Source organism: Ursus maritimus, unplaced genomic scaffold (assembly GCF_017311325.1).
Source record: "Ursus maritimus isolate PB19 unplaced genomic scaffold, ASM1731132v1 scaffold_2, whole genome shotgun sequence".
NCBI lineage: Eukaryota > Metazoa > Chordata > Mammalia > Carnivora > Ursidae > Ursus > Ursus maritimus.
In genome coordinates, this window is record NW_024424452.1 from 50,537,907 (window position 1) to 50,560,771 (window position 22,865).

The window sequence follows — 22,865 nt, forward strand, 5'->3', positions numbered from 1 at the left end:
GGCGCCTGGGTGACTCAGTTGGTTAAGTGTCTACCTTCAGCTCAGGTCATGATCCAGGGTCCTGGGCTTGAGTCCCGAATCGAGTCCCACATCCTTGCTTGGTGGGGAGCCTGCTTCTCCCTCTGCCTGCCATTCCCCTTGCCTGCTCTCTCTCTCTGACAAATAAATAAAATCTTTAAACAAAACAAAACAATGTTGTGTTGTGAATTTAAAAGTGGCTAAGAGATTTCATCTTAAAAGTTCTCATCCCAAGAAAAAAATTACAACTGTGTGAGGTAATGGATGTTAACTAGACTTCTTGTGATCATTTCATGATATATACATACATACACCAAATCATAACATCATATGCCTTAAACTAATACAATGTTATAGGTCAAGAAAAAAATAAGACAATTGCAATAGAGATATTATAATAGGGCTGAACTCTGAACACAGCAAAGACAAGTGCGGATTTATAGACAAGATGCAGAGAGACGGGGTCTGTGGATGGAAAATTACTTCGGGGGAAACATCAAGAGTAGGAGGACTCTTGCTAAACTGACTCAGCAGATTCTTGCTGAAGGCAGGCCAAGGTCTTACATGTAGAAGGTGGAGATGAGGAACTCAATCCACTAATACGAGTGATCAGGTATCACGGGTGAGGACGCTCTCAAACGGATTCAGCAGGATTCTTGCTAAACTGAGCTAGGCAAGGCCTAGTGGAGAAGGGGCTTCAGAGGAGCCTAACTAGTTTGGTCAAGGAGAGAGGCTCTGTCAGCCTAGAACAGTACAATTCTAGACCCCGCCAGAATTGTCTGCACAAATGGAGAATGTCTTACGTCAGTAAAGGGAGAGTCTCCAAAGCACAGCAAATCCTTTTTCCCCAAGTGGCAACACCGCTGGGCCTTTAGTGCTCAGGGAAGATCTGTTTTTGAACGTTCTTCCTCACCATAGATATTTAGGCCTAAACAGAGTATATCTGTCCTAGTCTCTGGTCCAACCCCAGGTCTCCCTCTCCCTGCCCCACTCCTGTGAAAGCCAGGAACTGTCTTCAGAGCACAGGGGGCAAGGTTACTTCCACTGTTACGGTACATCAATGACCGCCTCTTCCAGGAATGAGCTGGAAAAAGAAGGGGTAAACCTAGCTTCCCACAGAGAATTGTTGGTGGATGGTGATGTGTGCCATCGGGAGATAGCGAGAACAACACACCTTAGCAGGGCACAGGACTCCAGCTCCATATTCTCCACGTTCTCCACAGAAAGACAGCTCAGGGGCGCTCAATTTTGTGCATTTCTGTTTATCTCCCTCTCTAGCTTCTCTTCAGAAATTTAGTTTAGTTTAGTTTTTATTTATTCACTTAAATCATCTCGACACCCAACTTGGGGCTTGAACTCACAATCCCAAGTTCAGGAGCCACGTGCTCTTCTGACTGAGCCAGCCAGGCGCTGCTCTCTTCAGAAATTCAAAAGGAAAAAATCTGCTTCTCTATTTCAATGACTGACTTCAAAGTCTCCTTTGACAGTCTCCTCATGGTCACTGGCCATCCTGCCTCAGTGGGCCGCCGGTAGTTCATGATACCCTCCCATCCCCCACCCACCACGGGAGGTAATGTTTGCAGCATCCACTCCTATCTCTGGAGGCAAGCCCTCTGCTAGGCTACTAGAAAAAAGTAAAGAAAAATGAAAGCCAGTGACCAAAGTTCTAATATCAAATGAGAGAAGCCCTAAAGCAGACTTATAAACACCAAAGAAAAAATACAACTGAGATTCACATTTATTAATATTAAAGGAACTACAAAATTATAAGTGGGTTCATTCATCCACAGATTTCTTCAGTGAGGGTTTTTATTTAGTCATACCAAAATAGTTCACTTCTCTTTGTTCCAAAAAAAATTATTTAAATGTGCTCATGCTTTCCTCCTCCTCCCTCCCGCTCTCAAAATTCCATTCTTTTAAAAATCCCATCTTTTCTTCATCATACTGGGAATTCCAGGCGCTGTATCTGGCAGTTACACACAGATTACTTCCATATGGCTTCACAGAGGCTAGTCGAATACCAAACCAAGATCTATAAATTAACTTCCATACTCACGTACAACCTGATTCCAAAACCCATGAGCAAAAAGGTGACAGGATTCAACAGCCATGTAAAGACCAACAACAGGAATTGGTGTTAACATGTAAAACACACATCAGAAAACAGTGATCTCATTTCCCCTTCCTCCTAAAACACAAATGATAGGTAGTAAAATGTCAACGCTTAGAAAAATATTTTGCAGCTTTTTAACTGATTCTTTAAGCTTTCTTTACTCATCAGCATTAATGTCAGGGATTGGGAAGTGTAATCGCTCTAGTAACATTCGAAACAATTTCATAGACAGTTTTATCTATTTCAAAAGTCCTCACTACCTAAAATCTGTTGATCTTCTTATTTCTGAATTGCCTCTAATATTTTTCCTGCAGGAATTTGGAACATGCATAACTTCAAAAAGTGAAAAATGGAGATTCATTTCCAGGGTGAAGACGGCCACAGGCTGGTTAGCAAGGGTGCGCCGAGGTCATGGTGTTGCCGCGGTCGGTAGAATCCTAAAGAAAGCCTCCCGGCTGCTGAAATAAACGACAAGGACCTCTGATTATTTGGTTATTTCTCCTACAGGTCATAAATACCGCAAACACTCACAAAACAGTCCCTCAATGAGGTTAAAATGCAGGAAACATAAGCTATGTCCTGCGCCAAATTACCTTCATGGGAAAAAGCAGCCTGTTAAGACGGAGAAGCCCACCCACGTCTGGCAAGAGCCCAGAGCCAGGATCTGCCTCACGGGGCACGAGGGGGCGCACAGGGGAAGAGCGCTTTTGAAAGCCATTGGTCAGAATGTATATACATGTATTCGTACGCCTGTATCCCGCACGTCAATAATTCCACATTAGCAACCTAACTTACAGAAAAACACTCAATTGTAAAATGGCCCTGGGGGCACCTGGGTGGCTCAACTGGTTAAATGTCTGACTTCAGGGGCGCCTGGGTGGCACAGTCGTTAAGCATCTGCCTTCGGCTCAGGGCGTGATCCCAGCGTTCTGGGATCGAGCCCCACATCAGGCTCCTTTGCTAGGAGCCTGCTTCTTCCTCTCCCACTCCCCCTGCTTGTGTTCCCTCTCTCGCTGGCTGTCTATCTCTGTCAAATAAATAAATAAAATCTTAAAAAAAAAAAAAGAATTAAGAAATCAGCCCCCTTTTTTTTTAGAGAGAGAGAGAGAGAACGTGTGCTCACAACCAGGGCGGGTGCAGAGGGAGAGGGAGAGAATCTTAAGCAAGCCCCACACTCAGCATGGAGCCAGACGCGGGGCTCGATCTCACAGCCCTGAGATCATGACCTGAGCAAAATCAAGAGTCGGAGGCTTAACTGACTGAGCCACCCAGGCGCCCCGGAAATTAGCCTCGTTTACATTCATTCCTAACTAGGGAAACAGGGACCTGTCAAAAGGAGTGAATCCTGGACTACGAAACCCCACTGCTAGGTCCCTTTTAACTCAACAATGTAAGTTTAGCCTTAGCAGTGGCCTGCGAGATGGAATGTTATCTTCCCAAGCTAAGGCCAGAGTAAAGGAACGGAAAAGAAGGAGAAGGGTTTTATGTTCAAAGTAGGAAGTCAAGATCTTGGTCTTGGGTGGAGGAAGTCGACTGCCATATCAATGATTTCTCTTCTGCATTAATTTAATTTCTAGGTCTTCAGGGTCTGTATAGGACAGGTGTCATGGAGAGCCTCCTGCTTTGTGACATGTCCCCAGGATGTAACACCTTCTAGACTGGCAGCAGTGTCAGTGGTCAGGAGCACCAGGAGAGGTCTCTCTTAGTGGAGCTAGAAGGGCTGTCTTCCTCTGATGATGCTTCCAGAATACCTAGTCACCAGGCTATAAACTATGACCAAGAGGATCCTTCAAACTGGGATCTGGGAAGCTTCTTCGACCTCATGATGATCAGAAGATGGTCGCTTCATTCCATGCTGCTAGAATTCTACAAATTCTGCAAGGTTATGGTTAAGGCTCATACGCTCTGTCTAGTGACGTGGGTGCTTGATCACCGGAAGTCATGGAAGGTAGACCCCAAGCGGAAAACACACTTTTTAACAGGTTTTTGCTACCATGAGGGCATCAGCCTTGCAGTAGGGAAAGGCTTCAGCCCCTCCGGAAAATACGCATACAATAAAAAGAACATATTGATAAGCCCTACTAACTGGCCTCTGAATGAAGTCCGGGTGCAGGTGTTCGAAGGGTCTAGAGAGAGGGAGGTCTGAGGCCTCTGGGAATCAAAACAGTTTCATTTTGTTTTGTTTTGTTTCAGGATTATGGGCCCGACAGGTCAGGCATTGCTGGCAGACTGTTTTTGCAATCTCTCCACCACTGTCTGTTTGTAACTGGAGTCATCTTAAACGTACTACGGTGGGTGAAAGAATGCAAAACCTGAAAAATGGGGCTTGCCAGGGAGCCAAGGAGAACCAAGTGGCCTTCTTGGGGTTCCTATAACCCCGACTGTTCACTTCATTTCCAGGCATTGTTTACCTACCTGCATGTTGGTAAGTCAGGAGCAGAGTGTGGCCACGTTGTAAGGACACTGGTATGGCAAAAGCCTGGCAATGAGCACCTCTTTCTCTCCCCCCTCAGAAGAAGAATGGACTTACCCCACTTGCCACAATTTTACAATGCAACATGAAGAAGGTTTAGTATTACCTCTTATTTGACAATGCTTCTCATGTAATTCGATATATCAAATAAGCCTAATCAGTTGAGCAAATCTGTTGGAATGTTCCAGGTCAAAAAGACGTAAGCAGATGAAAAGTCCAGAAAAAAACAAAACAAAACAAAAAACACTTTGTCTTTTTTTTTTTTTAATTTGTTTTAAAGCTTTTATTTATTTATTTGTCAGAGAGGGAGAGAGAGAGAGAGCAGAAGCAGGGAGAGTGGCAGGCAGAGGGAGAAGCTCCCCGCTGAGCAAGGAGCCCAATGTGGGACTCGATCCCAAGACCCTGGGATCATGACCTGAGCCACAGGCAGACCCTTAACCAACTGAGCCACCCAGGTGTCCCAACACTTTGTCTTTTTTTTTTTTTTTTTTTTTTTTTTAATGATTTTTTTATTATATTATGTTAGTCACCATACAGTACATCCCCGGTTTCTGATGTAAGGCTCGATGATTCATTAGTTGTATATAACACCCAGTGCACAAAAATATGGAACGCTTCACGAATTTGCGTGTCATCCTTGCGCAGGGGCCATGCTAATCTTCTCTGTATCGTTCCAATTTTAGTATATGTGCTGCCGAAGCGAGCACCAACACTTTGTCTTTTTAATAGAGAAATCCAAATTGTAATTTTGCACCAGCTTAATCGTGATATTAAAACTTATTTTTAGGGGCACCTGGGTGTAATCCCGGGGTCCTGGGATCAAGCCCTACGTTGGGCTCCCTGTTCAGAGGGGAATCTGCTTCTCCCTCTCCTCCCCGCGTGTACTCTCTCTCTCTAGCTCTCACCCTCTCAAATAAATAAATAAAATCTTTTAAAAAATTTATTTTTAAAATCTATTCATGTTAGGGGCGCCTGGGTGGCTCAGTCGTTAAGCATCTGCCTTCGGCTCAGGGCGTGATCCGGGGGTCCTGGGATCGAGCCCCACATCAGGCTCCTCCGCTGGGAGCCTGCTTCTTCCTCTCCCACTCCCCCTGCTTGTGTTCCCTCTCTCGCTGGCTGTCTCTCTCTCTGTCAAATAAATAAATAAAATCTTTAAAATCTATTCACGTTAAACTTAGCCAGCTTGACCAAATATTAAAATTCCTTTTCAAGGATTCCTTTTCCACAAACCTGCTACAACTTTATTATTATTTTTTAAAGATTTTATTTATTTACTTGAGAGAGAGAAAGCAAGCAAGAGAGAGATCATGAGCGGGGAGGAGGCACAGATGGAGAGAGAGAGGCAGACTTCCCACCGAGCAGGGAGCCTGACGCGGGGCTCCATCCCAGGACCCCGGGATCATGACCTGTTAGCAGAAGGCAGATGCTTAACCCACTGAGCCACCCAGGCGCCCTAAACCAACAAACTTAAATTAGCTTTAATACCAAACATTGTCTCAGATCTCATGAAGCTGGAAAACATTTGGGTTAGTTTCTATCTTTTTCAGAGTTCCAAAATATCCAAGCCTTATAAATGCTTGTCTTCCAACCAACTAAATAGAGCTCTTTCACACATTACTTGGAGCAATACCATCCAGAAGTAGAAAAATGCCTCACATTTATAACAAACACAGAAGCACACAGATATACAAACCTTACAATCTTGCTGGAGAAGATTTTTAAGACTTATATTTGCCTCTGGAATTAAGGAGGCTTGCCGGAGTTTGAGCACAAGTGCCGTTACAAATAGTTTGTATTTTCAAAAAGGCCTCTTTTCCTTTTTCTTTTTCCCCTTAGTCTCAGATACCTGATTGCGAGCTGTGTTTAAATTTCAAAGACATGGTAGGATGTATAACTAAGGGTCACCGAAGGAATGGAAATTCCTCCAAAAAGGACTTTTGTTTCCTAAAGCAAATAGTTTTCAAGCCTTTTGAGACAGATAAGGGAAGTTTGGGGACTGGTAAAGGAACAGGTGAATTTTGAATTGCCTCTAGAGCTGACTTTCGTTTTGCAAAAGATCTGTCAGAAAAGGACAGTTGTTCTTAATTCTTTAGAATTTGGATTGTAACTTAAGTGACATTATGGCTCGATTCACCCATCTAACCTGCATTACCCTCAATTTGCTTCTTTCCCTCCTGGTATATAGTTCAAATTTTAAATATTTCTTTTTTTTAAGGATTTTATTTCTTTATTTTAGTTTAGAGAGAGAAAGCATGAGCGGGAGCAGAGGGGGAGAGAATCTCAAGCCGACTCCACGCTCAGTGCAGAGCTCGGTCAGGGGCTCAATCCCAGGACCCTGAGATCATGACCTGAGCCAAAATCAACCATCAGACGCTCAACCAACTGAGCCACCCAGGCTCCCCAGATTTTAAATATTTTTTGCAGTATTGAATAACCTCCCCTTGGGTATAAGACAGGTCCTCGATGAGGGTACAAAGAATATTAAGTTCCCCAAAGCTGGAGTCAGTCCCAAAGACGGCCAAAAGAAAGAACCAGCAACCTGCAAGTTCCAGACAGACAGAAAGCCAAGCCCAGTTACGCAAAACGAGACAAGCAGAGGCAATAGCTCCCTCTGGGAGAGAAAGGATCCATCAACAATGCGTTTGGATTTGGAAAGGAAGGGACAACGTGAACTTTTATTTTTCTCTCAACTGGGCCCTACAGCCAGAGACTCCCAAGAGCTGATTCTGGTAAGAATGTTTAACCTTTGCTGGCTTCTGCCAGTGTTCCAAGGAGCCTCTCTGCAATGACAACAATAAAAATCATGGCTGATATTTATTGAGCATTTTCTGTGCTTGTTGTAGAAGTTGCTGCAGGCAACAGGCTTGAGCTATGGAAGCTTGAGCAAGGCAAAAGGGCCCACAGCGACCAGAGAGCTGAGTGCGAACGGGCTCATTAACTCATAGGCCCTACCTAACCAATGGACTACTTACACCAGGCACAGTTCCTAATATCACCAAAAATGGGAAAATCCCCTATGTCCCCATACTCCCTCACTCTGCCCTATAACTATAGCCCCTCACCACCACCTCCTAGCAGACAGTCTCTCTTTTCTCTCCTGCCTGCTGCTCCCCTGCAGTGCATTCGATAAACTCCCTCCTCTGCTCTGCCCTGGGTGAATTCTTTCACTGCCCGTGCTTCCCGCCCCCACCCAATTGGGACACCTGACATTGCTGTGGCAGTGCTGCAACTTTATATAAAATCATCCTTGAAATGACTGCAATTATTTTGTTGAGTGCTGCCACAGTCCCACTTTGCAGATAACGGTACTAAGGCTGATAGGTTAAATAACTCAACCAAGTTAGGAGCTGCTAGGATTATGAACCCAAGTCTATCTGATCTGGATATAGACAGTCTGGACCAGTATCCCATGGTGTCCTCAAGGCTGGTCAAGCGAGAAGGTGAGAAGGTCAGGCCAGAATTAGAAACAAGGATGGTCAAGAGTTACAGACATGAGGTGACTTTCAGAACTGGGTTATAGATTTTATGGGAAGAGTTGCTTAAAAACTCAATTCGAAGTCTTCCAAATGATTTTATTTCTGTAATTTGGGGGGTCGGTGTTATGCTCCAGGAGTCAGGGTTGTATTTGGCCTGATAGAATCAGTGTGAGAGCATTATTTTCTACTTTAGGATTCAGAATCCAGGCACCTTGATGCACTAATATTTTTCAAACTTTAAATCATATTTTAAAAATAATTTTTGTGGGGCACCTGGGTGGCACAGTAGTTAAGCATCTGCCTTCGGCTCAGGGAGTGATCCTGGCGTTATGGGATCGAGCCCCACATCAGGCTCCTCTGCTATGAGCCTGCTTCTTCCTCTCCCACTCCCCCTGCTTGTGTTCCCTCTCTCGCTGGCTGTCTCTATCTCTGTCGAATAAATAAATAAAATCTTTAAAAATAAATAAATAATTTTTGTAAAAAGTATTTAATGTTTTTCTCAAGTTGATTTTGAATAATTTAAACATTTCCCCTCACTTTTCTATCGGAGACAGAAAAAGTCAATCTAGAACTCATGAGACCTGCTCACCTTATTTTCCTTATTCCTTAATGAACTGAGAACATCTGCCTGTCTTTTGCTGGGGCTCCTGCATCAGCATTTTGTAACTGAAAGGGAAGTGGGAGAGAAGCCTAAGCAACGGAGGGAAGAAAAATAAAAGGCATTTTCCAACTCCAAAGAGCAGAACACAAACCGCTCATTCTCCTAAGAGTTAAAGCAGCAAAATGTAAAAACATCTCAACACAAGAAAATGTGGCAATGGCCCTGAGGCAATGAATTGCAACAGCAAAGCTGGCCTTTCACCGTACCGTGTCACTCAACCATCCGATACACAGGGTCACCAACTTTCAGGCTGCCAATTTTCTCCACTGAATAATAGATCCCAAAAAGTGGGGACGACTTGTATATTTTCTTCTCGGAAGGATCACACAGGCGGTAGCTGAAAGAGGCAAAAATTCATCATCAGGCACAAAAGGGAGGTAAGAATCTAAGTGCTCCCAAGAGAATTCAAGTTTTCACTGTCAGATGACCTACCCATAAATAGCAAACCTCTTCTACAATGTGGACAGAGAAGTCTGTGGGCAAGTAGGCAAACCACACGTAATCCTAGTTCTTCTAGAAGCATCCTGAGAGTCTATATGGTTTTTCCATGGTTTCAGTTTGAAAAAACTTTAAGTGTTACTCAAAATAAGTGGTATGTTAAAAAAAATATAAAAATAAGTGGTATGTTTAAAAAAAAAACAGTAAGTGGTATGTTTGCATGTATACCTCTAACTTCACAACTCCCTGAAACAGATGCTCATACAATCTCGAAATGGAAATGCCTGAACTCTCCAAGTTCTTTTTTTTTACATTTATTTATTTATTTATTTATTTATTTATTTATTTATTTGGTGGGGGGAGAAGCAGACTCCCTGCTGAGCGCAGAGCCTGATGCAGGATTCAGTCCCAGGACCCTGAGATGGTGACCTGAGCTGAAATCAAGTCAGTTGCTTAACTCGCTGAGCAACCCAGGCGCCCTCCAAACTTTCTGTTCAATGCACGTAAGTAGTAAGTAATGTGCTTTCCACCTCCCAGCCCCCAACCCCCCCAGTTTACAAGCCCGGAGCTGAGGCTCTTTGGTAAACAAAAATGAAGATACAGATGCAGGTGGCATGGGGCTGGACTACTGATGAGGGTAATCTTTTCCAAGAGGCCTGTCTCCAGAGAAAAAAAATTAACTTCACTGCATCTCAAAAACCAAAAAAACAAAACAGAACTGCATGTCTGAAGGCTTCAAGAAATAACCTCTTCCCTAACTCAAAACCATTGGAAACAAATAACAAAACAGAGAAAAGGAAAATAAAATAGAATATTATCTCCCGAAAGTGTTGACTTCGTTTTAAAAGCACACTCTCGGGGCGCCTGGGTGGCTCAGTCGTTGGGCGTCTGCCTTCAGCTCAGGGCGTGATCCCGGCGTTATGGGATCGAGCCCCACATCAGGCTCCTCTGCTGGGAGCCTGCTTCTTCCTCTCCCGCTCCCCCTGCTTGTGCTCCCTCTCTCGCTGGCTGTCTCTCTCTCTCTCTCTCTCTCTGTCGAATGAATGAATGAAATCTTAAAAAAAAAAAAAAAAAAACACACATTCTCGATTGATAACGAAAGTCAGCTGATAGCACAAGGAGACACCCGGTGCAAAAGCAGCTCCTGAAAAAACAAGCTCTCACAACTCGTCCCATTTCCATTTTTCTAATATTTCATTACGCAACTTCCATTAGTCTCATAATCCTCGATGTTGAGTCTAATAAAGAAATCTGAGCTGCAATAACAATAATTACAGTATTTGAGGTCTTAATTTGGAAATACACACGTGAAGCTTATTAAAAATTCTTGTGAGAGATATGAAAATTTTAAAACACAGTATTAGACAATGAAAAAATCTGTCAAAAGCAGTTGAGGATCTGTCCTTAAAAAAAGAGGAAGCAACTTAACCGACACATGCCAACCAGACGGCAGAGTGAAAGGTGCTCGGACGGGGCACCTACCCCCACAGGTAGCTCTGGGTTGGGGATAATATTAAAAACACAGCAGACACATTGCTGTTTACCTCTTCAGGGTTTCCAGTGGCTCCTTCCTGTCTATCACTCCGGTGTCTGGGTCCACAGTGGTCAAAATGCACCTGTCGTTCAAGAACCAACGATTAGGTGGCGGTTAGGAACCCATGAACGCGCCACCCCCAGAGGGTGACTCTCAGAGAACCCTTACCTGGGGCAAGACAAAACCTTCTTCATTTCGACATTGCCAATCAGGAGTTCATCCCAAGTGTCCTAGGAGGAAAGGAAAAGTTATCTTTTAGAATCACTAGGCTTCCCTAGTCTTGAAAGCAGTTTATTCTCTGGCTGGTGCTAACTACGGAGCTAGCAGAAGAAAGCAAAGCCGGACACTAAGAGGTATGTCCCAAAGGGACACAAGGGGAGACAGCATATGGGTGAGTCCAGGATCCGTCCACCTCCGGACTCACTGTCTCAGGAAGCCGAGTCTGTCAGCACAGCATGAACCCTCCTTCTCTGGGGGGCAGTTTGCCATGAGAATCATCCATCAGCTACAAGGCCGATTTACTGATACATAATGTATCAGTACAGAAACGTACAGCTTGCAAGGCAAGCCCAATAGCTAAGCTACAACGGAAGCCAAGTTGAAATCTGATACAGTTCTTTGATGAAGGGGACATCACCCACGGGGAGTCAGGTAGGAGAGTCACACATTCACCACTCCCACCTCCACAGACAGGCAGACTGCCCCGGGGACGGGGGGGGGGGGCGGCATTATGGCCACTGGCCCTGCTTTGCTTTCCCACCCTCGAAAGGTGGGCACTGCCAACATCCGCCTTGGGGCTTCAATAAATCCCCACAAGTTCGAAGAAGGTACTATTATGATCCCCGTTTCATACAAAGAAACCAAGACCTGGAGAGATTATGAGATTTTCTCAGGGTCACAGCAGCTAGGTTTGAAAACTTCAGATTCTGAAAGGCAGGACTTCTAACCACCCAGCTTTTAAATTTATCTCTGTCTCTATCTGTCTACACACACACGTATATACCTGTACACACACATATGGAGATTATACAGATGACATATGCCTAGGTATACATATTTACACACCTGTGCACGCAGACATGCACACACATAACAAGGGCAGGTTACAGGATTCTCTTGCTAATAGGGAAGCCATCTGTGGGATTTGCATTTCCCTGGACAACCCTCCATCCAGGCCTCAGGGGAGGGGCCTCACTCCAGGCTCCAGAAACTGACAACAGTATCTATAATCAGATGCAATAAAAATGTCCCTTGAAACATTGTTTCCTGATCTCAACCCAAACGAGGTTTGGAGGCCGTGGGTCTAAGGGATTTGGTGAGAAGTCAGTCCCCAAGTGAGGAAATGAGGCATCTCTTCCTCTCACCTGGTCCTTGACTCCTCCCCGCCCACCCTCCAGGAGTGACTGGGCCTGTTTCTGCGGGAGGCAAGGAAGAGCAGGGGGAGGGACTCACGCATAATGCTGCCCCTTCCGCCACTGATGACCAGGCTCCCGTCATGCTCTGCTTCTCTTCCAGGGGTACATGAAGCCCCCAGGGCCTACAGGGGTGATTTAGCCAACACAGGAAAGGTACTCCAGTCCCTAACTGGCTCTTCCCAGCTCACAAATCTCTTACGGAATAGGAGCACAGCCGCGGGAGAGGTCTCTGTGGATGCCCTGGGTTCCCAACCACCATTTATGAAACCATTGCTGTGTGGAAATAAAATCTATGTTCCCAACAACCAGTTGACGGAGGAACCATGTTGCCCTTGTAAAAGGCAAGGACCCCCATGGAACAAATGGAATTTCTATATCCCAGCCAGGACTTATTACAAGCTCTGTGCAAATGGCAAAAAATATGCAAGACAACCAGAGCAGGTGGCTCAGCTGGGGGTATGTGACCTCTCCCGAGTGACCAGTAATAGGGCTCCTGCACCGGGAAGTGATGGGTCGCCTGCAGTCTTGGCCTGGGGGCGGCGGAAAAGACTGGATACATTTTGCCACACGAGGGCGCTGCGGCCACAGGAATGTGAACCCATCAGCGCGGCGACCCGCTCCCCCCAACACGCCTGGCTCTTCAACTACCTTCCTTTCAATGTCTTTGCACAAATGATGAGGAATTTCATATTTCAAAGCCACAGAACTGTGGAAACTCTGCCTTGTGACTGTGGCATGAAGTCGGAAAGCCTGAAAAGTTCGATTAGGTATCCTAGCTTAATATAAGAGATTTAATCTGCACTTTCGCTCTTAGAAAGCGGCAGTACCCAGTTCAGAGCAACAAATTGCATTCATAGAAATTGTCTGAAGCTCCCCAAATACCAGCTCTCATGACCTTCAAAAATATTAATCACTTTATATAATAACGTCGCTCACCTTAATCTGATCAAGACTGGCATTCTGGTGCAGAGCATTATTTGCAGTAAAAAACACTAAGCGAACTAAGTTTAAATGTAATTATTAATTCAGTTATTAGAGGAAAATAACAAAACACCGTAGATTATTAAAAGTTAATTTGAATTAAGAACGCATGAAATTAAATTTTCCATTAGGTTCCTAGACACTCCCGAGGTTCCAGGGCCTTCCCTAAACACAGGAAACTACTGGAAGAGCTGACTGCTCCCCCTGCTGGCGAGCTGCCTCTCTGCAGTCTGGCAAAATCCAGGCCCCTAAGACATTTATTTAGGTGAAGGGATAAAACCATGGAGCTTTTGAGGTGCGAGAAGAAAGGAAAGGAAGAGAGAAAGGCAGTGAGAAAGGACAGAGCGCTGTACGCCATGGGCTCAGCTCTGTGGAATCAGCCTGGGAATTTACTATGTATTTGCCGTTCACATTGGTAAACACTAAATTAAGATTACATGGTTTCCTGTGACAAGTAGCACAAAGAAAGACATAAATTAAGGTTCTGGGGCAATTATTATGGAGCACACGGAACAGTGCAGATGAGGGTGTTTGCTTCTTTGAGGCCTTCACTAGAGTCCTTATAGGCACCTGCCAAGCAATAAGTTAAATGTATGACAGGAGATTCTCCCCTCTCTTTCTGGGTCTCTCTCTCCCCCTCCCTTTCCCTCTTTGTACACACATACAGCACACACACACATATGGCTATACACATATATTTAAAGAGAGAGAATAGATGAAATACATCTATTCTATCTTCGTCCATATATTCTATATATGTTGTATATAGAATGTGTATGTGTGAATATAATTTGTGTATATAATATGTATACACTACATATTATATATGTAAATGTATGTACATATGCATGCATATACATAACATGTATATGTGTATAATATCTATATTTTATACACACACACACACGGGGGGGAGCACCAGATGAGAAGGGAGACCAAGGTACACTCTTACTCTTTTTTTTCTTTTTTTTAAGATTTTATTTATTTATTTGACAGAGAGAGACAGCCAGCGAGAGAGGGAACACAAGCAGGGGGAGTGGGAGAGGAAGAAGCAGGCTTATAGCAGAGGAGCCTGATGTGGGGCTCGATCCTAGAATGCTGGGATCACGCCCTGAGCCGAAGGCAGACGCTTAACGACTGCGCTACCCAGGCGCCCCCCCCAAGGTGCACTCTTAAACACCCATGTGCCACAGACGAACAAGACATCTGCGGGTAAGACAGAAAGACAGAAGGCAAAAGCTGGAGCGCTCTGCTGTTGCCATGGGCTATCAAAGGAATTATCCTGAAGAACACGGATTGGATCAGCAGTTCTACCCGACCACAGCTACAGAGCTTCTGGGCACCTATACCTCAGGCCGGGGTCTCCCGCCATCCCTGGAGCCCTTCAGTCCCAAGATCGGTGCCTCCCCGTACCCTGCTCCAAATTCTCTAATTGCTACTCATAAGTTTAACAGATTATGTCACACATTCAATGATTAGAAGCAATTTTAAGCCATGTTGGAATAAACGGAGGGACTGAATAAGTAACTAAACGAATTTGTTGTTTAGAAATCCTCGGGGCGCCTGGGTGGCACAGCGGTTAAGCGTCTGCCTTCGGCTCAGGGCGTGATACTGGCGTTGTGGGATCGAGCCCCACATCAGGCTCTTCCTCTATGAGCCTGTTTCTTCCTCTCCCACTCCCCCTGCTTGTGTTCCCTCTCTCGCTGGCTGTCTCTATCTCTGTCGAATGAATAAATAAAATCTTAAAAAAAAAAAAAAGAAATCCTTCGCTATTTTTCTGGTTTGGTATGCATGATGCCACAAGATTACAGTGAGCTTGGGAAGCCATGAACCGGGGCTGGCTAACTACATGCTGCCCATATAGAGAGCGATTACTGTTGGGGCAGCAGAAAGGAGGATAGGAGACTTTATTTATCAACTGAATCATGTTCAAGATGTTGCTGAGTGAAGAAAGCACATCTATATATATACTATATGTAGGATAAGTCTGCTTATGTAAAAAAAACCAACCTGTATACACAGCTATGTGTATATTTATAGCAATATATTTGGTATTTGGAAGGCTCCTCAAGTTTAAACAGTATTTTTATAATAATTTTTTTTTTGGTTTCCTTTTTTTGTGTTATTTTTTTTTATCAGAAGCATTATCATCCCAACAACACATTTTTAAAATTATTTTGGTCTAGGAAGTTTCTCAGATTCTTTCCAACGCCAAACACATGGTGTCTTTTCCAACACCAGTTCTGCAATTCCCTGACACCAAGTGCTGTCCTATGACTTAACCCCGTTCTGATGCTAACCATCTGAAGTTAGCACAGACCCTACAGGTTAAGGGCTCAGTCCCACAGACTTCCCTTCGCCCCTCACTTCAGAAGCCAAGCGTACAGCTCTCCCGTACTTCTGGTCAACCAGCTATAAATCGAGGATTCCCAGGACGCCCTCATCAGGTTGGATATCTTGCCAGGAGAGCTCACAGAACTCAGAAAAGTGCTTTACTATTACCAGTTCATTATAAAGGATACAACTCAAGGGTAGTCAGATGGAAGAGATGTGGGGGACAAGGTACTGGGGAAGGAACACAGAGCTTCCAAGCCACAGTCCCAGCACCCAGCACCTCGGTGTCTTCACCAACCCGGGAATGTTCCAAAACCAGTCCTTTAAGGGTTTTTATGGAGGTTTTATTACTTAGGCATGAAGATCACCTCACCGTCTATTTGCAATTGAATTCAACCTCCAGCCCCTCTGCCCTCCCTGGAGGCCTGGGGGCGGGGCTGAAAGTTCCAAATTCCGGTCAAGGCTTGGTCTTGCTGGTGACATACCTCCAACCTGAAGCTACCTACCCCCACCCCCACCCCCACCCCCACCACTCACCTCATTAGCATAACTCATTATTATTAAAAATGAAAAGTGCTCGTATTCCCTCCCATCACTCAGGACATTCCAAGGGTTTTAGGGGCTGTATCAGGGGACATGCGCCAAATACATATCTCCCATTACACCACACAGTTCAACTATCCCAAACCCAAAAACTGTTCTGTTTTTAAGATATACATGCAAAACAATATTCTTTAATGTCCTATTCCAAAATTTAAATCCTCTCCCTTTCAAGAAACCCTGTGGCATTCTTCCCACAAACACACACATACCCTGTGCTAAGCGTTCCTTCCCCTGGGCTCCCGCGAGTGAAGTTAGGTCCCTCACCCCTCCAGCTACCGAGCCCTGGATCCTGCTTCATCCTGAGACCCTTGCAGGCAAACACAGTGAGTTCATTTCTGTAACTTTTGCGTCTGTCTCAGAGATTAGCATCCAGCAAACTCAATAAACACCTGTTGCAAGCATGAGTGTTCCAGGACCTTGGCCAATGTATAATTGTATCATTATGTTTCCTTTTGTTGTATATGTATATAATGTTATAATTAATGTTTAATTAATGTATGATTAAGTTTCCTTAGCTGAAGTAAAACCCTACCTCATGGCCAAGCTCCTTCACAGACTGACTAACACAAGATTCCTTACACTAAGAATTCCCAATTTACAGGAGACACGACTTTTCGCTTATCGGATTTAGGGTAAAGATTAGAGGCATCAGCGCTGGCCGGGGTACAAGACAAAGGGCGGGTTCTGCTCAACTCAGGAGAACATAAGTTGGTATGAGGTTTCTGCAAATCCACTTGGCAATATATATGAAAAGCCCTGAAAATTGCCTTCGCAATTCTTAAGATTAAGTTGAGAAATGTGGATAAAGACTGTTTTACAAAGCTGTTCATTATTTATGTAAGGGAATCTGGAAAACAGCCTACATGCTCAATGACAAGTAAGTTACGGCACAGTTCAAAGATGGACCGCTCCGGAACCACAAAAACTATGCTAACGAACAATTTGTAAAGCCAGAGCTGTGTGCCATCTACCATTAAGTGAAAACGGGGGAATTCAATACTCCCTGTACAATATCACATAAATAATGGTGGAAACACAAGAAAATGTTACCATAGGCTACTTTTTGATGGTAGGATGGAGAAAGATTTGTATTCCTCCAGGTTTTTCTTTAGGTACTTTAAAAAATGACTTTCAGGGGTGCCTGGGTGGCTCAGTCAGTGAAGCATCTGCCTTCGGCTCAGGTCATGATGCCAGGGTCCCGGGACGGAGCCCCGCGTTGGGCTCCCTGCTCAGCGGGGAGCCTGCTTCTCCCTCTGCCTCTTCCCCCCACACACCCCCAGCTTGTGCTCTCTCCCTCCATCACTCTGTCTCTTTCAAATAAATAAATGAAATCTTTTTTAAAAAATTACTTTTATAATAAAAAAATTAAGTTTATCTGAAAGATTCTTGAATTGAATCATTAGAAAGCCTGCCGCACCCCTGCAGCCCGGTCCCAGATTCTCTCCCGAGTCTTTCTCCTTGAACAACACTGTGTAGAGACGCGGTATACTTGATCTGTAAAGCGTGAGTCTCCTCCCGTTACACAGTGGCTGGTGCCTGTTCCTACAGAATCACGAGAGACACGTTTCTGTAAATCTAAGTGCATAATAAATGTGCCAGGAGGAATTTGTTGTTTGGGGAAAATCCAGGCAGCAGGGAAGGACAGAAGCCTCAGGTTTTCTGCAAAGCTGCTTCAGGTCCCTGGAGGCCACCTGCTGTGAGGAACGCCAGAAACAGGCTACAAAAAGGGAAAAAAGAGACCTTGAACTGTTTCTCGTATTTCTCCATCTCTGATGTGTATTCATGGAGTTGGATACGTTGCGGGGCTGAGGTGACTGAATTTCTCCCAGGCTCCTCTCAGGGAGGTTAGAGCCATGAGGAGTCCAGTGCCTAGTGAACATGGAGATCCCAGTCTCCCCTGGGGTTCAGCTCCTGACCGGGATGCGAAGGGGTCCCACAGCCACCAACAGCAGAGTCTGGGAGAAGCAGCCACCGATTCAATTCCCAAAGGCAGCTGTCTAGGCTGCTCTGGGCTGCTCTTCGGCACCCTTGGTTGAGAACCACAGTCCTCCAGAACACAATAAGAGAGATGGATTGGGGGGTGGGGGTGTCTCCCACACAACTCCTGTCTCCGCTACTCTTCCATCATGACTTCAACATCTATATATGATGGGCCAACCTCTAGGGTAGCTTTGTAAAGCAAATGGCCACTCTTCAAAGAGGTGGGAAAAAAGGAACACTCGTGCACCATTGGTGGGAAAGCAAATTGGTGCCGTCACTATGGAAAGCAATATGGAGATTCCTTAAAAAGTGAAAAATAGAATTACCATATGATCCAGTAATCACACTCCTGGGTATTTACCCAAAGAATACGAAGACACTAATCAAAAAGACGCAAGTACCCCCATGTTTGTTGCAGCATTATTTACAACAGCCAAGATACGGAAGCAGCCCAAATGCCCAACCACAGACGAATGGATAAAGAAGATGGGGTGTACGTACACAACGGAATACTACTCAGTCGGAAAAAAGAATGCGATCTTGCCATTTGCCACAACATGGATGGACCTAGAGGGTATTATGCTAAGCGAGATAAGTCAGAGAAAGACAAATACATAGGATTTTACTTATATGTGGAATCTAAAAAAACAAAATAAATGAACAAACAAAAAAACCACCAGACTCTTGAATACAGAGAACAAACTGGTAGTTGCCAGAAGGGAGGTGGAGGAGGGGATGGGTGAAATAGTTGAAGGCAAGAGGTACAAACTCCAGTTATGAAATAATGAAGTCACAGAGATGACCAGTACGGCATAGGGAATACAGTCAGTAAGATGGTCACAGTGAGGGTGCCTGGGGGGCTCAGTGGGTGAAGCGTCTACCTTCGGCTCAGGTCATGATCCCAGAGTCCTGAGATCGAGCCCCATGTCAGGCTCCCTGCTCAGCGGGGAGTCTGCTTCTCCCTCACCCTCTGCCTCCCCCCTGCTCATACTCTTTCTCTCTCTCTCTCTCAAATAAATAAAATATTAAAAAAAAAAAAAAGATGGTCATAATGCTGTATGGTGACAGATGGTGACTACACTTAACGGTGACACGGAGGACGCAGAGAACCAGGGCAGCCAGGAGCCCACAGAGCAAGTCTTAACCTGATTACATACAGTTTACTCTGATACCTTTTATTCTATTCTAGTCTTTTTTTTGTTTTTGTTTTTAGAGCTGGTCAGGATCCATAGAACTGAAATTCTAACACCATAATGGGTTATGACCTGCAGTTTGGAAAGGGTAAGAAGGATGAAGTCAGATCCTGCACAGAAATGCCTGGCACAGGGCCTGGGACATACAGTGCATTCGTGGCTGTTACTGTTACTTTGTTATTGTTTTATGTGCTGTTGCTGACATTGCTTCTTCAGAAATCCCTGCAGCCCGGCAGAGATGATGTTCTTACCCCAGGACAGAGACTTGTAATGTACGCACCCAAGTAAAATCCTAACTCGTCCCCACTCTGATTTGGGGGACTGAGAGTTGGGTGATAATGGTTTGCAAAAACCTTGTTTCTCAACAGCTGCAAAGGATAGGACTGAGAGGACCCAGTTCATGCAGCCAGTGAGTGATGGGCCTGGGAGTCCAACCACAGCTGCCTGGCTTCAAGATCTACCCTTTCTAGAAACTTCTTGAAGAATCACTTCCTGAGTGACAGATAGCACACCCAAGGTTTTCTGCAAGCTTCTCCACAGTTCTTTCATACCGTGGAATGAGAAATGATACAAACAAGATACTCCAAAAAAAAAAAAAAAAAGTCAAGTCCTGCGTACCAGGAAAGTGAGCAAAGTTCGGGAAACACCTGGTCCCTGACTCCTGCCATGGCCAAGCACACAGACAAGAAGCATTGGTCAACTGTATTATTTTTAAACTCCATTGCTCTGCATTCCCCGAACTCACACATTCCACACTGGCCCAAGGGAAGCCACCTTTTAAAACTTGCTTACCATTCTGAGTTACATGGAAAAAGTACCAAGTACTTTGGGTCACAAAGAGCAAATGTTGCAAAAATGCATTCTACTATTGCTCTGTATTTTTCCAATAAAAAAGTGGCCTGACCCTTTGCACCATGCTTAGATTTGCTATTTTTTTATTACTAGTTGGTCTATTAAACATTTACGTACATTAGCATTTTACATCAATATTTAATAGAGTCCCACTAACTGAAAAGGTTATAGTTGTGCAACAATGCTGGGGAGGCAGGTTAGTGCATCAGGCCCTAACCATGGGCCTTCCTAATTCAGGGAGAAAAATTGGCAACATCGGCATCATTTTATACGAAGGATTTTTTTTTTTTTTTGAATGTATACAACCAGAGGACTTTTCTAGAAAAATAAGAGTACTCTGGTTTACTTACGTTACTATTCCAGTAAATCCATCATGATGCAGGAATTAAAACAGAGCTCAAGGTGACTGAACGTTTTTTTAATTAAAAAACCAAACAACACTCCACCCACTCAAATTGCCTAAGAGAACACGATTAGGCTCACATTAGGCCTCGGTTCGCTTAGACAAGTTACAGGGGAGCAAAAACTCTTAGTTGGCCAATTCCAGGAAAGCAAAAATTCTTTAGCCAGGAATCTGGCTAAGAAGTAGCTTTTCTTCTTATTCCTCTTGGCTCAAGATCTTACTAAAATTAGGACCTTCAATGGAGACAAATCAAGAAAAATTGTATTCCCGAAAAGAAAATTTCCCGGAAAATAATGGAGCAATTACAGGATTCCTGGGAAGTCGTTTTGCTTCGTGGACTAATTTCTAATCCAAATCTCAGCCACTTGCACCAACAACACCGAGCACCAAATTCATTTGTGTTCAGCAAGGACCCCACGCTTACGTGCACTAGTAGACCCCGGCGGGGGGCGGGAGGCGGGGGGCACTGGACCCCTTCTAGGCCCCGCACCTAACTACGTTATTGTCTTTTCTGAAGGAGCCCCCCCTACATTGTATAAACGTTAAGTCCCACCAAATCTGCATTTATTCCTGGGAAGAAAAATCACGTCTCTTCCCTTAAGGCGCTGACTGCCCGAGAATGTTGGGGCCCCTTCCTATGCTGCCCCCTCCGTAGCCAGTGCTCCCGCAGGCACCGCCAGCATGCGGGGCTCAATTCCACCACCCCAAGATCACGACCTGAGCTGAAACCAAGAGCCCGATGCTTCACAGACTGAGCCACCCCGGCGCCCCTGCAAAGGTTTATTCTAAAGGACGACACTTATCAGCAAATAGGGGCACATTTTACTCACACAAAAGGAAAGGTGGCCACCCAAGGGAACAAAGAATGGAGAGCCTCTCCCTTCCGACTTAGCTACTTGGGATTTCTAAATTGGAAGCATGACCTCACCCCCTCAGAAGCTAGAGGTGCAAGTGTGAGGTTCTAATCCCAGAACCGCGAGTCACACGTCCAACAAGGGTGTAAGGGCCCCCAGCTTCAATCTCCTTATCAAAAGGAGACAGTAATACAGACTTCCCAGGGTTGCCATTGGGATCAAATAGAATAATCTGTGTGAAGTAATACGTGAGTTCGGTGCCTGGTGTCCAGCAAACACGCAGTCAATGGATTTGCTGTGGTCGCTTCCCGGGCTCGTGAAGTTTAGCCCCCAATGTTTAACAGGACTGTCGATGTTTCTTAGCACAAAGCAACGCCCAGTTACGTATCTCTGTACGTACCTCAGAACACCTGGGTTTTGATGTGGGTGAACCGTTAGGGCTACGAGGGGCTGTGGCTGAGAGGGTGGAAATTCCTGCCATCAGCCACACAGGGGAGCATGTGGGTCCTACGGGACAGAACTCGGCCACGGCGCGGACCGTCTCAGGGGCCCTGTTCACAGGCACATCTCCTGTACCCTCTCGGCCTCCACTTTATGGTCTGGGCCTGCCCAGAGCCTCAAATCCTGAAGCACTCCTGGCTCTCTCTTCATCTTCATTTCCTTTTAATTATCTCTGAGCCTTAAGGCTACTTTCTCCCTCGGTGCAGACTTGCTACAGCTTGGAGCTCTGACTGCTTGCTTTGGGGCCCACGCATGAAAGGGTGAGTGGCGCCCTCCGGAGGCCAGCGAGGTGCCGGTGACAGCAATAAGTGGACAGCTCCACCAGGTTAAGGTGACTCTTGGGGGAGGAGAGTCCCCCTCCCAGCTGACCGTGGAGGGTCTGTGCTGGGGCTGGGAAAGGGGGACGGCCGTTCTGTAAGAGTCTTGAACAGCATATCTGAGCTTCTTGCACAAAAGCGGTGAGCCTCTTACCTCCTCGAAAGCATCGCAGCCTGTCACCACGATATTGGGTCTGAACTGGTCCATTTTCACTTTCTTCTCCAGCCTGGTATTCAGATCCGCCAGGGAGGCTTCCGAGAGGATCATGATTGGGCAGCAGTCCGGGTAGGCCACCTGCGCCAGGAACATGGCACCCTCAGGCCTCCTGCCCCGTGAAATGCCCCAGCCCAGCTGAAAGCGAGGCAAAGGCCAGAAGGGCCGTGCGGAGGGTACACGGCGCAGGGAGGGCCAGTGGCGTTCGGGGAGGGGGGTGGACACTGCGGTCTTGGAACCAGCCAAGTCAGGGCCAGGCCGGTTCGAGCCACTGGGCCTCGCAGGGGCTCCCCCACCCCACGGAAGGCAGCGGCCAGGGCTGAGGGCCAATGTCCCCTCCCGGGACTCACCCTGTTCCTCACTCCAGCGCCCAGCCCTGACCCCCTTCCCACAACATCATTGTCACACAGGGGAAGGATCTGCTGCCGATCAGCTATGCCCTGGTCCCAATTTCTTCGGATGGCACCCATTCACTCTATTTATGACGCACTTCCTGTGTACCAGG

At 45.5% G+C, this 22,865-nt stretch overlaps 1 protein-coding gene and 1 non-coding gene across 4 annotated transcripts in view; both read right to left on the reverse strand.

Annotated features, from left to right (window-relative positions):
* Positions 1 to 1,738: 1,738 nt before the first annotated feature.
* The window catches only part of MTARC2 (mitochondrial amidoxime reducing component 2), a 33,424-nt gene continuing 12,297 nt past the window's right edge, over positions 1,739 to 22,865 (reverse strand). Inside the window, exons 4-9 of one of the 3 annotated variants that reach the window (XR_005836316.1) lie at positions 22,301 to 22,441; positions 10,882 to 10,943; positions 10,724 to 10,795; positions 8,948 to 9,078; positions 8,670 to 8,746; positions 1,739 to 2,589 (exon numbers count right to left, since the gene is read on the reverse strand). Coding sequence is in view for 2 of the 3 variants with exons in the window: in XM_040636006.1 (XP_040491940.1) it covers positions 8,952 to 9,078; positions 10,724 to 10,795; positions 10,882 to 10,943; positions 22,301 to 22,441 (402 nt within the window). In the remaining variant the exon portion in view is untranslated. The remainder of the gene's footprint in view (positions 2,590 to 8,669; positions 8,747 to 8,947; positions 9,079 to 10,723; positions 10,796 to 10,881; positions 10,944 to 22,300; positions 22,442 to 22,865) is intronic. The other 2 variants (XM_040636006.1, XM_040636005.1) reach the window with 2 other exon arrangements.
* Positions 5,205 to 5,311, reverse strand: LOC121104110. The gene has a single exon (XR_005836481.1). It is a non-coding gene; the product is annotated as a U6 spliceosomal RNA (small nuclear RNA).